Source organism: Mirounga leonina, unplaced genomic scaffold, assembly GCF_011800145.1.
Source record: "Mirounga leonina isolate KUSES-001 unplaced genomic scaffold, KU_Mleo_1.0 Mir_151, whole genome shotgun sequence".
Lineage (NCBI taxonomy): Eukaryota > Metazoa > Chordata > Mammalia > Carnivora > Phocidae > Mirounga > Mirounga leonina.
Window position 1 is genome coordinate 18,758,899 of NW_023270377.1, and position 15,714 is coordinate 18,774,612.

The 15,714-nt window shown below is 48.4% G+C and overlaps 1 protein-coding gene across 3 annotated transcripts; it reads right to left on the reverse strand.

Annotated features, from left to right (window-relative positions):
• Positions 1 to 3,290: 3,290 nt before the first annotated feature.
• Positions 3,291 to 15,028, reverse strand: LOC118012056 (C-X-C chemokine receptor type 2). 3 transcript variants are annotated; one of them, XM_035007163.1, is made up of 3 exons: positions 14,985 to 15,028; positions 11,156 to 11,235; positions 3,291 to 5,246 (listed from the first exon to the last, which is right to left on the reverse strand). In XM_035007163.1, exon 3 carries the CDS (start codon positions 5,219 to 5,221, stop codon positions 4,151 to 4,153), a length of 1,071 nt encoding a protein of 356 aa, XP_034863054.1. In that variant the 5' UTR covers positions 5,222 to 5,246; positions 11,156 to 11,235; positions 14,985 to 15,028; the 3' UTR covers positions 3,291 to 4,150. The 3 variants fall into 3 exon arrangements, with proteins under 3 accessions (XP_034863054.1, XP_034863053.1, XP_034863052.1); XM_035007162.1 differs by lacking the exon at positions 14,985 to 15,028 and adding an exon at positions 11,432 to 11,506; XM_035007161.1 differs by lacking the exons at positions 11,156 to 11,235; positions 14,985 to 15,028 and adding an exon at positions 8,413 to 8,800.
• Between the last annotated feature and the right edge of the window lie 686 nt (positions 15,029 to 15,714).

The following is a 15,714-nucleotide window of genomic DNA, read 5'->3' on the forward strand; positions in this document are numbered from 1 at the left end:
ACCAAAAAGTGTGATTATCTGTCCTGGGAGAAAGGGAGGGGTGGTATTTGTGTTTGCTTGGATAGGGTAAATGCTTGAGAGAGTTTGAAAAAATGTTAAAGCCTCAGAAGCCAAAGGAGAAAGTCAATAAATGATATCTAAATCTGGGGGAAAAAAATCAAGAGCCAGCTGAATAAGCATGATATTTAGAAATGTGTACACACTATTAAATGAAACAGCTATGAGAGTTGAAAGTTGTTTCCTTCTCCCGCAGGGAGTATGGCAGAAGGGCTGCTGCTGATGTTCATTATAAGCTTTATAAAGCTATTTCACTTTTTTTTTTAACAATGTACATGAAATATTTTGATTAAAAAAACTAATTTTAGAAAATCTAAAACATATTCTGTTTATTTTATATATTTTTAATTCTTAAATTCATGTTTACCCTCAAGGTTGGAAAAAGAATCTTGAGTTTAAAAGCAGAGTCCCAGGTTACATAAAAGCAACTGTGGTGAGAACATAGCTGTTAGCCATTTGTGGCTTTCTAGAAGGGCCAAACCCAGAGATCTTTGGCCGCCCCAACCTCTGCGTGGAAACAGCAAAAGGCTGTAGTCCATCATGATTTCTCAGTTAGTGGTCATCTCAGAGAAGACACATCTCGGGAAAGACCCTTGGACCAAAGAGGAGGTGGTCATTTTATTTCGTCTGCATCATTTTATTTCCTCTGAAAGTCCCTAGTTCAAATGCAGGTTGCGGGGAAAGGGACCATCTTAAACCCCTATAGATAAAACCTGGACTCTCAATTAATGTTCTTGCTGAAACTAGTAAGAACGGGCCACTGGACTGGGGGCAAGGGATGGTGAGGAGGCCACGGTTGGTCAGATGGATAACTAGTGTAGGGGAAAGTAGTATATTTCAACATAATTACATGGAGGCTGGAAAATGTTAACCTAGCCCACAAAACAAACTTTCTTTTTTTTAAAACATTATATACTTTATTTTTTTTAAGTTCATTCACTCATCATTCATTCATTTATTTTTAGTAATCTCTACACCCAAGGTGGGGCTCAAACTCACCACCCTGAGATCTTGAGAGAGCTTGTTTAGAGGTTCTAGCAGGGGAGCGCAGCTACTCGTATACCCTTGCCCGAAGAACGGTCCTCCTCTATCGGGGAAGGTCGTCCTCTTCGACCGAGCGCGCAGCTTCGGGAGGGACGCACATGGAGCGGTGAGGGAGGAAGGGGACACCTGCCTAGCCAGCCAGATCAGCCGAATCAACCCTGGCGATCAATGGGGTGACAGATGTCGCAGCCAGATCTCCCTCACATCCACCACCCTGAGATCAAGAGTCGCATGCTCTTTCCAGTAAGCCAGCCAGGTGCCCCCAAATCAAATTTTCAAAACTTACAAGCAGCAAGCATTGAACAGAACATACATTCACATCCCAATCCTTATCCTCCACTCTATCCTTGATGTTCCCCACATCCCTAACCTAGTCCCATCCCTGGCTTACTACCGTCTCTGACACTCCAGTCCCCTCCCAAGATGCACTCCATCCCTGATCCCAGCCTCACCCTGGACACTGATCCCCTCCCTGAGGTGAAACATCTCCTTGACCTTGCCCTATCTAGTGGTTGAAACACTTGTTTTTGATATTTCAGGATGCCCTGTTATTTCAGTACCCACATCCTGGCATTGTTACAGATCTGAAACCCAAATCATTTCTGTGTTGAGCTCTACCCAGAGAATTACACATTGCATTGAAAATCTAATGGAACAATGTTGCCCTTGTTCAAAGGGAGTTCTGACTACAGTTGGCCCTTAAACAACAGAGGGGTGCGGGACATGGACCCCACCATGCCATGGCAAATCTGTATGTAAACTCTTGACTCCCCAAAAACTTAACTGCTAACAGCTTCCTGTTGACCAGAATCCTTGCCAATAACATGCATAGTAGATGAACACATATTTTGTATGTTCTATATACTATATTCTTATAATAGAGTAAGCTGGAGAAAATGTTATTGAGAAAATCATGAGAGGGCACTTGGCTCACTCAGTCAGTGGGGCATGGGACTCTTGGTCTTGGGGTCATGAGCTCAAGCCCCATGTTGGGGGAGTAGATTGTATTTAAAATTTTTAAAAATCATGATGAAAAGAGATTTACAGTACTGTATTTATTTTTGAAATCCACATTATCAGTGGACCCACACAATTCAAACCCATGTTGTTTGAGAGTCAACTATATAACCTTCCCTATTTAAAATACTTCCAAGTTATTTTATTGCTGTTTGATACCCACTTCCCAGGTTACTAGCGAGGCCAAGCATCTTTTCAGATACATATTCGTCATTTGTGTTTCCCCAGACCCAATATGGATCCATATTTACTTACTGAAGCCCCTAACAGAGTTGTCTTTGGGACATCAGAGGATGGAGGAAATGGACATTTAAGCATGCAGTTGAGAGGTGGAAGGCCATTAGGAGAAGGAGGGAGGGAGAGGAAGGGGAGATTCCCAGACCCTGTTGCCAGTCTTCCTCCCTGGATTTCTTCAGCATTCTTCTGGCTTCTCTCCTGAATCAGATCTATCTCTTAGGGCTTGAGCCCTAACTCCTTTCTCATCAACCCACCTGGAGACCCTCAGCTGGACAGCCAAGGTACCTCCATCCTGGCCCCCAGAAAAGCATTTTAGACAATGCTCCCCAGAAAATGGTGAATCTACCAGTGATGTCTTTTTGCTCCAGCCACTAACTAGACTACAATAGTAGCCCCTGACATTCACTCCAGTTCTGACATCTCTCCCTGAGACTCACCACACTCGCACACTCATCCCATTCCTACACTTCACCCCATACCTGGTCACAACCCCACTGAACCTCCCTGAATCTCACTAACCCCAGCCCCAGCTTCTCCCTATTCTGGATCTCCCCCTGTTCCTGATACTCATCCTTTTCTGACCTTCCACCTTGTCCCAACCTGCCACCCCATCTCTGGCTCCCCACCACATCACCTCTAACTCCAACCTCATCCCTGGTTCCACTCTTAACCTTGATCTAAACCTCATCTCTGAACTTCTCTCCATCCCCAACCTCAAACCAAATGAAACTTTTCCTTATAGTGTCAGCTTTTATCATTAGGTCTTTGACCCATTTTGAGTCAACTTTTGCATATAGTGTAAGGAAAGGGACCAAGTTCATTCCTGTGCGTGTGGATATCTGGTTTGCCCGCACCATTTGTTGAACGACTATCCTTTTCCCATTGAATAGTCTTGGTGCCCCTTGTTGAAAATCATTGACCATTTACGCTTAGGCTTCTTTCTGGGCTCTTTATTCTCATCTGCTCCATCTGCCTAAGTGTGTTGAGCACACTTTTTGCCTCTTTGTCACATCATATCCTACAGCCATATTCAAAGGTGAGAACCAAGGGTGTGTGTGTGCCTTTCTCTCTTTTTTCAATCAGGACTACTTCCCAGGAGTCCCTGGACCCGGCAGACTTCCTCTTAAGCAATGGTGCACTAGGGCCAGTTTGTACCTGCTTGTGAAAGCGGCTCATTACATTACTTGAAAACCCTTGAAATCGCCATGGCGGGAGCATTTACACCAGGCAACTCGGTAAATGCTACAAATCAGGACTTCTTTCCCCCAGGAGAGTGGTTTACCAGCACACCATTGCCCTGAAATCTAATTAGTCCAAAGTGAATGGCAGGGCCACTCCTAGCCAAGGGAGTCTTCGAAAGTGAGTATCTGTCCTTCTCAGCCTCTCCCAAGGGAGGTGGGCTTTGCTGGCAAGCAAGAAAGGGACAGTCGGGGCAGCAGCTAATGCTGTTCACCACTGATGCCTCCCCATGGTAGGAACTTTCTGTAGTCACTTGAAGGAATGCCTTTGAAGTGTCTTTAACTGCCTCAGAGAACAGAGTGCTGTGGGCTCAGTGGTAGGATGGACTGAGCTCTAGCAGCTGACAGAGTAAGTATAGTCAGGGCTGGGGAACCAGGGCAGGCTTTCTAAACTGTACAAAGGGCCTGAAAAGGACGTGGCCCCAGTAACTTCCTGTAACCACACCCGGGGGCTGCCTTGACACAGAGACTGTGAACAGCCAGTGGACATGAGGCTCGGAACGCGATGCTGATGGTGAGGGAGGAGCCCCGAGGGGCTGCAACAGGGCCGGGGGCGCTTAGAAGGTAGTAGAAGTGTTTGCTGAAGAAGAGCCCACAAAGGAAGGCCTGCCGTCCTTGGACAAGTACTCCTTGCTGATGAGCCCATGGAAGGCCATGATCTTGAGGAGTCCATGGCGAAACTTCTGGCCAATGAAGGCGTAGATGAAGGGATTGAGGCAGCTGTGGAGGAAGCCCAGAATCTCGGTGGCATCCAGGGCCCGGCCAATGTCATTGCGGCGCTCACAAGTCTCCTTGATCACCCGGAGCCTCATGAGGGTGTCTGCGACCAGGACCAGGTTGTAGGGCAGCCAACAGAGCAGGAAGACAAGCACGACAGCGAAGATGACCCGCATGGCCCGGTGCTTCTGCCCCATGTGGGCCTCAAACAGGGTGCGCAGGGTGAGCCCATAGCAGAACAGCATGACCACGAGCGGCAGGAGGAAGCCAAAGGTCTGGGGCAGGGCCCGCATCACTATCCGCAGTTTTGTCGTATTGGCACCCATGTCCTCGTAGCAGACTGGGCTGGAGTAGGGGGGATTGATGGCCCTGCGGAAGATGAAGATGGGTAGGGACAGGATCAGGGACAGGGCCCAGATGCCTAAGCATATGAACTTGACCCAGTGCCGCTTCTGGGTCAGCGTGCGTGTGGCATGGACAATGGCCAGGTAGCGGTCCACGCTGATGCAGGCCAGTAGTAAAATACCACTGTAGAAGTTGACTTCCTTCAGGAGCGAGACCACCTTGCACAGGGGTGTGCCAAAGATCCAGCCCTTTGCCTTGGAGGCAGCCCAGAGAGGCAAGGTCAGGGCGAAGAGCAGGTCGGCTATGGCCAGGTTCAGCAGGTAGACGTCAGTGACAGACTGGCTGATCCGACTATATAAGACAACCACTATCACTAGGGAGTTTCCCAGCAGATTCAGCATGAAGATCAGGGCATAGATGACCACCACTGCATACTTGTTGATTTCCAGGGATTCTGGCCTGCATGGGGCAGAGTCTGCTGGAATAAAGGGCAGTTCTGTGCTGTAACTGTAATTTTCACCGAAGAAATCTTCCAAGTCATAAGTCTCCCAGTCAGTGTCTTCCATATTGGAGGCAAACTTAAATCCTAGCCTAGAGAAGAGAGATGAGAGTTACTGCACAATAATCTCTCCCCCGATTCTAGCCTATTTGCCCATGAACCTGGGATGGGATTCTTTGCCTTGGCTTGTATATTACACGGAAGCAACTTTCACATTAGGAAATAGTCGTGGCTCTAGGTTATGAGCCACATTTAGTGATAAATGGCACATTGCACAAAGCGTATAGTTCCCTCAAAACCAGAGAGGTTCTGAGCATTTTCCATGACATCACCATCACCCAAAACATTGTTGAAACTTCCCTGCAAACAATCCCTACAGAACATGTCTTGGATTCTTCAGTGGTGAGCATCTCTGGCTATTGAGGCTGAATTTAATGTCAGAAATATGAGGTGCCATTCGGTTCTTGATGTGGGGGATTAAGCAGGCAATCCAGTTGGGTTTGACTGCTAGAAAAAGATGGAGGTTTGACTAGAAAGCTGAGGGAGGAACCCCTTTGTCCCACTTTCTGAAAGTCTTTAAAAGAAGTGTGTGGAAAAATAGATTTAGCGGTAACAGCATACAGCTGAAGGATATTGGAGCTAGAAGAAAGCTTATTTACAGCCCAGCGTTTTTCTTTCAGGATGCAAAAGACCTGCTGTGGGAGTATTTGTGCAGTTTGAAAAAAATATATTAAAAATCCTAAGTGGGTGGCTGACTGATTCTCCAAGCAGGTGGAAATGTAACGGACTGTCTTGGGAGCTCCGAGCATCCATGTTCTGCCATGTGGAGGTGAGCAGAGAAAACCAGGGTGCTCCCAGCCCAAGGAGAGGCAGCAGGAAGCAGAGGAGACAGGTGGAGACAGGTGGAGACACACTATCCTTGTTTTGGTGGCTTTTCAATTCTGGTGGGGACACTTTGTGTCCTGCCAGTGAGTGCCTTCATCCATCCCTGACTCCCCAACACCCCCAGACTACGTCCAGGTAAGCCCGCTTCTGTTGGCTCTGCCCTTGTTATGGGGATAGCCCAAAGTCTGCTTCTGGGGGAAGCTGCAGTCACTCTGAAATATTTACCCAGTTTTCAAAGAGGAAGTAAATTAAAGTAAACCAGCTCCCAAATGAGTTCCTTGTGAACCACCAGATCTATCACCATTGTGCCATTTCTTTATAACAAGGTATGACCATCCTGGGACCATATGCAAATCAGTAACCCACCTCAAAACGGAACCAGCATTAAAGAGAAAAACATCAAGTAACAAGTCTCCAGAATTACTTCAATACTCAGTAGGATCATCATCATAAAACAAGAGGGACAGTAATGCGATTGACAAGGATGTGGAGAATTGGACCCCTTGTACATTGCTTGTGGGAATGTACCAATGGTGAAGCTACTTTGGAGAACAGTTTGGCAGTTGTTCAAAACGTTAAACATAGTTACCAATGACCCAGCAATTTCACTTCTAGATATGTACCCAAGAGAATTGGAGAGCTATGTCCACACAAAAACTTGTACACAAATGTTCACAACAGTGTAATAGCCCCAAAGTGGAAACAATCCAAATGTGCCTCAACCCGATAAGTGGAGAAACTAATGGAAGCATACACATACAATGGACTATTATTCAACCAACAACAGGAATGAAGTACCGATATATGCTATAACGTGGGTGAAGCTTGAAAACATTATTCCAGGCAAAAAAAAAAAAAAAAAAAGCCAGACATAAAAGGCTTCATACTGTAGGAGTCCATGTAGGTGAAATGTCCAGAATAGGCAAATCAGTAGAGACAGAAAGTAGATCAGGGGTCGCCAGGCCCTGGAGGGGTTTCTTTTCAGGCTGATGAAAGTGTTCAGGAATTAGACAGTGGTGAGGATTGTATAACTTTGTGCATGTACTAAGAACCACTAGTTGTACACTGGAAATGGGTGACTTTTACAGTGTGAGAAGGCAGGGCTGGGGTGGTGGCAGAAACTGCCTTATCAGGGGATAGCTGCAGCCAAGCATACTTCACTGATAAGTCCTCATTCTGGAATATCCAGTGCTCAGCTGTGCGGGAGATGGGCTGGGGTTACACGGGGAGCTCCCACTCCCAGGCACGAGGGATAAGCTTAAGGGTCCAGAGGGAGACCCTGCAAGTCAGGACGGGAGATGGAGAACTCGGGCAAGAGAAGCAGGCCAGGGCAGTGACCTCCAGTCACTGGAGGGGATAATGCTTTGTGGATGCTTGTGGGTTTTTCAGTTTACCAATCTCTAGGAAGGATGCGTTGACAGTGAAAGGGAGAAACTAAGGGAAGGGTCTGCTTTGTGCAGGTGAGAAGACAGGCACAGAGGGGCTCAGACACCAGCCCATGGTCACAGAACCTACAAATGCTGCAACCGGGATTCCATGTAGGTGTGCATGGCTCCATGTGCTACTTTCAGTCTACTGACCTGCTTCATTTGAAAAAAAAAAAAAAAAATCATACCTCATATACTAAGCATATTTAAAATATATTTGTCAGCTAAGTTTTTGAGATCTCATGAAGTCAGACTGTATACAGTTTACTCCTATTGTTTGATATTTTGTGTGTTGCTTTCTTACCTATTCTGTAGGCCCAGAATGCAAGAGACAGCCCTTGCAGAAATGATTAGCCAAACACCCTTGAACTGGCTGATTCCTACTGACCCCCTGGTCATGTTCTCGGTGAACAAGCAGGAGATTCCCTCATTGAGTGAAATGGCCAGACCCTTAATGACTCACGGCCATTCAGAAATGCCATGGATGATTCTAATTTATTTTATGAAAATGCTATACAACGGAGACATTTACAAGATCCCGAACATTGAAGGCAATCTTTTCAATAACAATGGAAAATTCAGTCATTTTAATACAATTCTAGCATTCTTTCTATGAATATAATCCACACATATTTGCATTTAATGTAGAGCAGGAGGGACTAGACAATGTCTGGCCTTTCCTCAGACCCCATCCGAGCCAAAGCAGGAGAACTGGCTGAGTCAGGAAGGGAAGGGGCTGGCCAGAGAGTTGCCCTAAGTGGTTATCAGAGAGAGGTGTAAGGAAGAGGGGCAGGAGCTCTCCCTTTGGGGATAGGGAGGCCTTAAGAGGAATGAAGCCCACCCCAGGGCCGGGAGAGATGTCTGGGATCAATGGAGGCTGGGTGTCAAGGGGGACAGAGAACAGAGAATTCTGGAAGGTGAGAAGGGTGGGTGTTCCAAGACTTACCAGGAGTCTGGGCCTTTCACCTGTAGGACACATCCAGGAGGGCAGATGTGCCTGACTGACAGGGTGGTGGTGGTTAAGAGAGTGGAGGAAGTGAGCGGTGGATTAGATTGCTCAATTCTAGGGTGGAGTTCTGAGGCTGCTGGATGCTTTTGATAACTTGAATAATTAATTCTCAGGGCAGCTCTTGGATCACGAGTCATTTTCTGAACTGGCAGAGTTCCATACTGGTAAGGGACCTGTGGTGTTTTCTAGCCAATCTTTCCATTTCACAGTTGAGCAAACTGAGGCCCACGCAAAGGCAGTGGTTTGCCCAGGATGGCATGGATTTCTCTCATCTTTGCCCTGGTCTCAGCAGTCCCTGGCTCTTTCAGCTGCCTTGTCTGACTCTCCCCACACCCCAGCTGCCTCGGGTTGCCCCCTGCTCGGGAGCCAGCTGCCCTCCTGCTCTTGAACATCTCTCCCATCTCAAAGGAGAGCAGCTCATGAAGATTGGACAGAGATGGAACTTGAGGTTCTGGTGCGCCTGGACCTAATGCCCCCTGTCCCCCCCCCATTCACCCCGGAGGCTTTGAAGTCTCACAGATTCCTTCTCCATGTCACATCCCTTTGAGAACCCCCACCCCCAAGTGGGGGCTCCACTCACTTCTCTTGTCATTCACCTCCCTGCCCAACCATCTGCTCCGCCCAGGGGCCCCTCTGAGGGGCATTGCTCTTCTTTCTTGGCCTGTACACTTGGGATTGGGTCTGCAGTAGCTGGCCACCTTTGGAGCCAAGACCATCTAATTTGGAAAGAAAGCCTTTTGGGAAAAATTCGCATCTTATCCAAATCCAAACACATTTTTGAAAGCAGTGTTGAGTGACACTAAGAATGTATTTTTGTCACCTTTGCTATTGATTACAGTGGCAAGGATAAATACAGGCAGAACAGTGACCACTAATTCACGGCTCCCTCCCAAGCCCCCACCCCAGCAAACCATACCTCTGGCTTCTCCACTTCGCCTCTTGTCCCTGCATCCCAGGGCCCGCAGAGTGCTCGAAGCCTGCAACAAACTTGCCTACCCCTAGGGAAGAACCTTGCAACCGTTCTTTGTCACTTCTCTCTTTCCCATGCTTGGAGAAGAATGCCGTGACTCCTGGCCAGGCGATGCTAAAACCAGACAGAGGCTTGTTATACAGAGAGAGGCCCAGGAAAGCTGCTCAGCAAGCCAAGCAGCTCGGGGCCAGTGACTTTCCCTTTCCAAGTCTCAGTTTACTCATCTGTACAATGAGGCCAGTGATAGCATCTAACTCGTCGGGTTGTGCTGAGGATCAAATGAGGGATTACCCGTAAAGCGCTTAAGACTTAGAGCAAGCATGATGTTAGCGTCTGTCGTGGTGATCTTCATTTCTGGAACAGTTTGTTAACTAGCGTCATGACGTCTGTCCCACTACACCCCCCAAGGAAGGAATAGCAGCGGGTCGGCTTTCCGGGCTCACTTTGATGTACATCTTCATCGGCTCTGGCGTGAATAACAACCGTCACACTAACGGTAACGTTGGGTGCCTACTCGGGTCCAGCTTCTGCGAAAAGAGCTTTTCAGAATTCTTGCACTTAGGGATGCCTGGCTGGCTCAGTTGGGGGAGCAGGCAACTCTTGATCTTGGGGTCGTGAGTTTGAGCCCCACGTTGGGTGTAGAGATTACTTAAAAATAAAATCTTGAAAAAAAAGAATTTGTACATATTTAATCCTCACAACAAAGCCATGAAGTGTGCACTTTCTGAATGAGGAAACCAGACTCTGGGAGTTAAGCAACCTCATCAGAGTGACACAAGGAACTGGGTTTTAAACAGTTTTTAAGAAATGTTTTTACCTGACCTCAAATCCTGTATTCTGTCCACTGTAACGAGGGCCTGGATCCTAGTCTCAGCTTTCTGAGCTCGGTTAGGAACCTCTCTGTCCCAGACAATGGAATAAAAAGGTGTAGAAAGGGGAGCCCAGATTTGACATTTCCCCACCGGCTCACTTCTTGATTTTCATTAGGTTGATTTCGTTTCCCCTGAACCGACCACCTGCATGTGGATGGTGGGGTGAATAAAGAAGTGGCTAGTTCTGCTGCTTATGGTCAGGATGAGCTTGGACAAGTCAATTCTCTCCGGGCCTTGATGTGGTCTGTCAGAAAATGAGGCAATTGTTCTAGATCTTATTGTCCTGTACGATGGCCACTAGGCATATGTAGCTACTTAAATTTAGTTGAAATAGAACGAAAAATGTAGTTCCTCAGTCATACTAGCCGCCTTTCAAGGGTTCAAGGGCCACACGTGACGAGTGGCTACCGTATTGGACGGTGCAGATCGAGAACACTCCCCAGGACTGCAGAAAGTTCTTTTGTGCCATGCTGTCTAAGTGAAGACTTTGTTCTCTTTATTTTTTATTTTATTATTTTTTAAAGATTTTATTTATTTGACATAGAGAGACACAGCGAGAGAGGGAACACAAGCAGGGGGAGTGGGAGAGGGAGAAGCAGGCCTCCCGCGGAGAAGGGAGCCCGATGCGGGACTTGATTGATCCCAGGACCCTGGGATCATGACCTGAGCCGAAGGCAGACGCTTAACGACTGAGCCACCCAGGCGCCCCAAGACTTTGTTCTCTTTAGCTCTACGTTTCTGCAGTTCAACACGTCAGTTCTCAGGGGACTCAGAGAGGAGACTGAAATTCCAACAGACGCGGGGCCCTGGCGGCCCTAACACCGAACAGCTCACTTACCTGCTGTTTGCTTTGACAGCTGCTGTTGTCGTTGGAGGGGCTGATCTCCTCTGTGTCTCGGGGCTTGGGACCAGTCAGCGCTTTTGGGCAGCAAAAAAGAGAAGCAGACTTTATAGGGAAACGTCTGACCTGGGGTCACCAGGGTGAATTCCAGGAGGCCCACCAGGAGGCGTCCCCTCCGAGGAGCAATGAGGTCTGTCCTGGGACTCTGACTCCAGGCCAAGGATCCGCCCACCTGGAGATTCTGTGATGGGCACTGGGGATTTTCACGCCTACCTGTCTAAGGGCTTCTGGAGGAGCCTGCCAGTCTGACGGGGGAGGTGTGGCTGGTCAACCTCCGTCTCGGAGCGTTTCGAACATGCACCTCCTTCTTTACAAGGAAGATACAGTCCACCCCAGCTCCCGGTGAGCAGACTTGCCTGCACTTGTTGCACACTCTCTTCCTTCCTTCTAGGGTCAGCGTGAGAAGCGTCCCTCCTTCTCTTTCTGGTGAATTCCTGCCCTGACTCCGGGACACCCTGTCTCTCACATCCTTGAGGGTCCTGCCTCCTAGCCCTTCTGCCCCACCTGCCATCTCCTTTCCTGAGCTTGCTCATGTCGCCCTCACCCTCCCTCTGTTTCGGGACCCCTCCCGCTACTACACCCCCAGCGCCCTCCTCACGGTTGGACTTCTAGAGAAAGGGGCTGCTTCCACCTCGCCTCCCCTCATTCACCGCTCAGCCCACCGTAGCTAGCTCCCTTCCCATTGCTCTGCTGAAACAGCTCTTGCCAACATGACCGACGACCTCAGGCCGCGACATCCAATAAGCCCTTCTCTTAAATAAAGCGGCTTTACAGTTGCGACAACAAAGCTTGCATACTGTAAAGAATACAGACACCTCAAAAGCGTCTAAAGTTGAACTGGAAGGACTCCTTTCCATCCTTAGATTCTCACATATCTTGTGTCCATCTTTCCAGACTTTCCCCCCCCTCCACGCATATACGGACATGTTTTCCTTCCTTTTCCCCCTAAAACAAATGATATTGAACTGGTTATGTCATTCTGCACCTTAATACGCTGTCATGGGCATGCATGTAGATGCACCTTACTCTTTACGGTGACAACATACTAGTCCATGGTGCGGATGTATCATGATTGATCTGATAATTACCTTATGGATGAATATTTAAGTCTTGCTACGAGCATCTTTGGATGCAGGTCTTTGGGAACTTGTTTGATTGTGTAGCTTAAGTGTAATTTTGCTGGGTCATATCTGTGCACATTTAAATTTTAATAAGGCTGTACCAGTTTATGGTGACTGCACTTATTGCGGTGAGCATGGCATAATGTACAGAATTGTCCAGTCACTGTGTTGTATACCTGAAATTAATATAACATTGTGTATCAACTATGCTTCAGTAAAAGACCGTATCAATTTATTCTCCCATTGGTGCTTTATAAAAGGGCCTGTTACCCTATCTACTCATACTATCTCACAGTTGTCAATTATGTTAAAATATTTTTTTCCGGTCTGCTGTATGCCTTGTAACTGTATTTATGGTGAAATGGTTATTATTCAAGTCTCATTTGACCTCTGCAGCATTTAATCCCACTGACTTCATTCTCTTCTTATTTCTCCTGAAACTTAGTCTCATTTTGTGGCTTTAGTACTCCATTCATTCCTCAAATCTGGATGTTCCTTGGGGCTCTGCATTGGTCCTCTTCTCTCCCTGCCCTCCCCAGGCCAGCCCACCTGCTCCCTTGGCTTCAGCCACCACCCAATAAGTGCCGGGGTCTCCCACACCTTCAGCGCCTGACCTCCCTCCTAAACTTCTCTTTGCAGCTCAGACTCCTCATGCAGCCATCTCTTGACGTTTCCCCTGAAGTCCCACAGGTGCTGCAAGCTCAGCAGGTAGAAAACCTGTCTCTTGGATTTCCTGCCCCACCCTCCTAGCCGGGCATCTGGCCAACCGGAAACGGCCCGCCCCTTGCACGCCCCTTACACGCCCCTCAAACGAGGCTATGTCTTTAGCATCTCTCTTGATTATCTCCTCTTCACCATCTTCACTGACAGCGTTAGGCAACACTTTATTCTCTCTCACCTAAACTACTGCAATATGCACGCAAGAGCTGTGGATTCTGGAGCTGGACTGCAGACCTTGGGCAAGTTATTCAGTCTCACGGGGCCTCAGTTTCATCATCTGTAAAACGGGGCTAATGAAGCACCTGCTGCATAGTGTTGTCATGCAGATTAAATGTGTCTATAAAGATTTTTTTATTTGAGAGAGAGAGAGCGCGTGTGCACGAGCGGTGGGGGAGGGGCAGAGGGAGAGTCTAAATCATCTCTGCCTCAAGTCTTTCCCCCCTCAAACCATCCTCCACTCTGCTCCCAGAACAATCTTCCCAAAGTGTGAATTTGATCGTGCTCTTTTCCTTTTAAAACCCTCTGAGGACCCGCATTGTCCTCAGGTAGGTCAATCGCCTGACCTTGGCACCTGGTGCCTCTGCATCCCCTTGTGTACCTACCCAGACTCGTTCCAGGCCACACCCCCGGGACCCCTCAACTACAACCACAGGGAACTCTGCGCAGCTCCCGAAGAGACGTTTGGTACCCGCCCCCCCCCCCCCCCCCCTCCGGCCCCGGCATGCACTTCCCTTCCCCTTGGAAGGCTCTTCCCTACACTCTTGGTCTGGCCAACTTTCCTTTCTCCTTTAAGGTTCAGGCTGGTCATGACCTCCATGGACGCAGCCCTCTCTGGGCTGTCCACACCGCCCCCAGGGCTTATCTCTATCACGGCTTCAGTTATGGGATTTGTAATCATCATGTCACTCCCTCCTCCCCACTGTGAGGTTCTTAAAAATAGGGATTTTATATCTTATATATATAATATATAAAAACAGTATATAAATATGATATATAATGTAGAAAAATATATAAGTAATATGCATAAATATGATAAATCTATGATAAAAATCTCTGTATCCCCAAACCAATCACAGTGTTTTGGGCATATTCTGAGTGCTTCATATCATTTTGTTGAGCACCGAATGAGTTGACAAAGTGGGGGAACTGCTGTACATGGGAGGATCCAAGTGACATCTTATTTAAAGAAATAATTACGTCGCCCAAATTTCTCAGGGCATCCCGAGCCTGTGAGCACAAGTGAGGTCACGTCAATGGCAGTGACCAAAATTGTACTAGCTTAGACTCTCTGTGCTCATGCAGGGCTTCATCCCCCCACAAGGTTCCCCCAGGAATTTGAGGGAGTCTGTTGGGAGTGTCCCCCGGGGGCTCTTCTGGGTGTTGCTGTGCTAGACTCGCCTCTGAGTCACTGCTGAAGGACCGACGCCCTTGCAGCCTATGGTGACCATGGAACCTTCTGCCAGAGGATCGCCAGTCTTCTAATGTCTTTGTGAAGGTTTAGCGCTCTTCATTGGACTTGGTGGGGACTCTCTGGGGGGCAGTGTTGAGCTAGAGGCTGGTGGTCAGCATTGTCCTTCCATCCCTCCCAGACAGGGAGAAGGTCAAGTTCCCCCATTCCCAGCCCCTGATTTCCTTTGGATGAGCTCTGATCCAGGAGCAGAACTCTGCCTCCTCTTTGAACATAGGCTTCTGCTAGGTCTCTTCGCTCCCTCAGTTTTCAGGCAGGTGTGAACTCGACACTGGAGTTCCACTAGAACGTGATGTCTTCCACTAGAATAAGAACCTTGCCCTAATAAAAGTTTCTGAGCAAACTGGACCCTCGAGAAGGGACTGCTGCCCCTTAGGGTAGGAGTGATTCTATTGTCCTGATTGCTCCAGAGCCCCAGCCCTGCCCCCCTCCGCTCCCTCCATTCCCTGCCCCTCACCTTGTTGCAGCCTTTGCTAAGGAGAAGTTCTCACCAGCTCTCCAGGGCAGGAACTGCTATTGCAAAACTCTTGCTCCATGCCATGGTAATGGGATGCAACTCTGGGTGGCCTTGACCCCAAGAGGCGGTGCATAGGCGCTGGCCTGAGCCACAGGGTTGCCCAACCACCGCAGAGGACCCGGCAGCCCATGCGAGGCAGAGGGGATGGGGATAAAATCACCATGCCTGTTTGGGGCCACAAAGTCTGCCCTGGAGCTCAGATACGGCAACTAATCCCCTTGATATCAAGTGGGGCCCACGCTTCTTCTGAAATGGTATTCCCAGAAGCACCACAATTGGGTGCCCAGTGAATGACACAGAATTTATGTAAGACTTCTCAGGCAGGGGGCGCCTGGGTGGCTCAGTCGTTAAGTGTCTGCCTTCGGCTCAGGTCATGATCACAGGGTCCTGGGATCGAGCCCCGCATCGGGCTCCCTGCTCCGCGGGAAGCCTGCTTCTCCCTCTCCCACTCCCCCTGCTTGTGTTCCCTCTCTCTCTGTGTCTCTCTCTGTCAAATAAATAAAATCTTTAAAAAAAAAAGACTTCTCAGGCAGTCAGGGGATATGATCTTGTACCATGGAGCTACACAAGTCCTCATCAACCCTCTTTATTAAAATGTAGCTGAGTGAGCACTGCATGGAGAGTCACCTGGTTTCAGCCCCTCCCTCCAGGCACTCACAACGTGGGACCA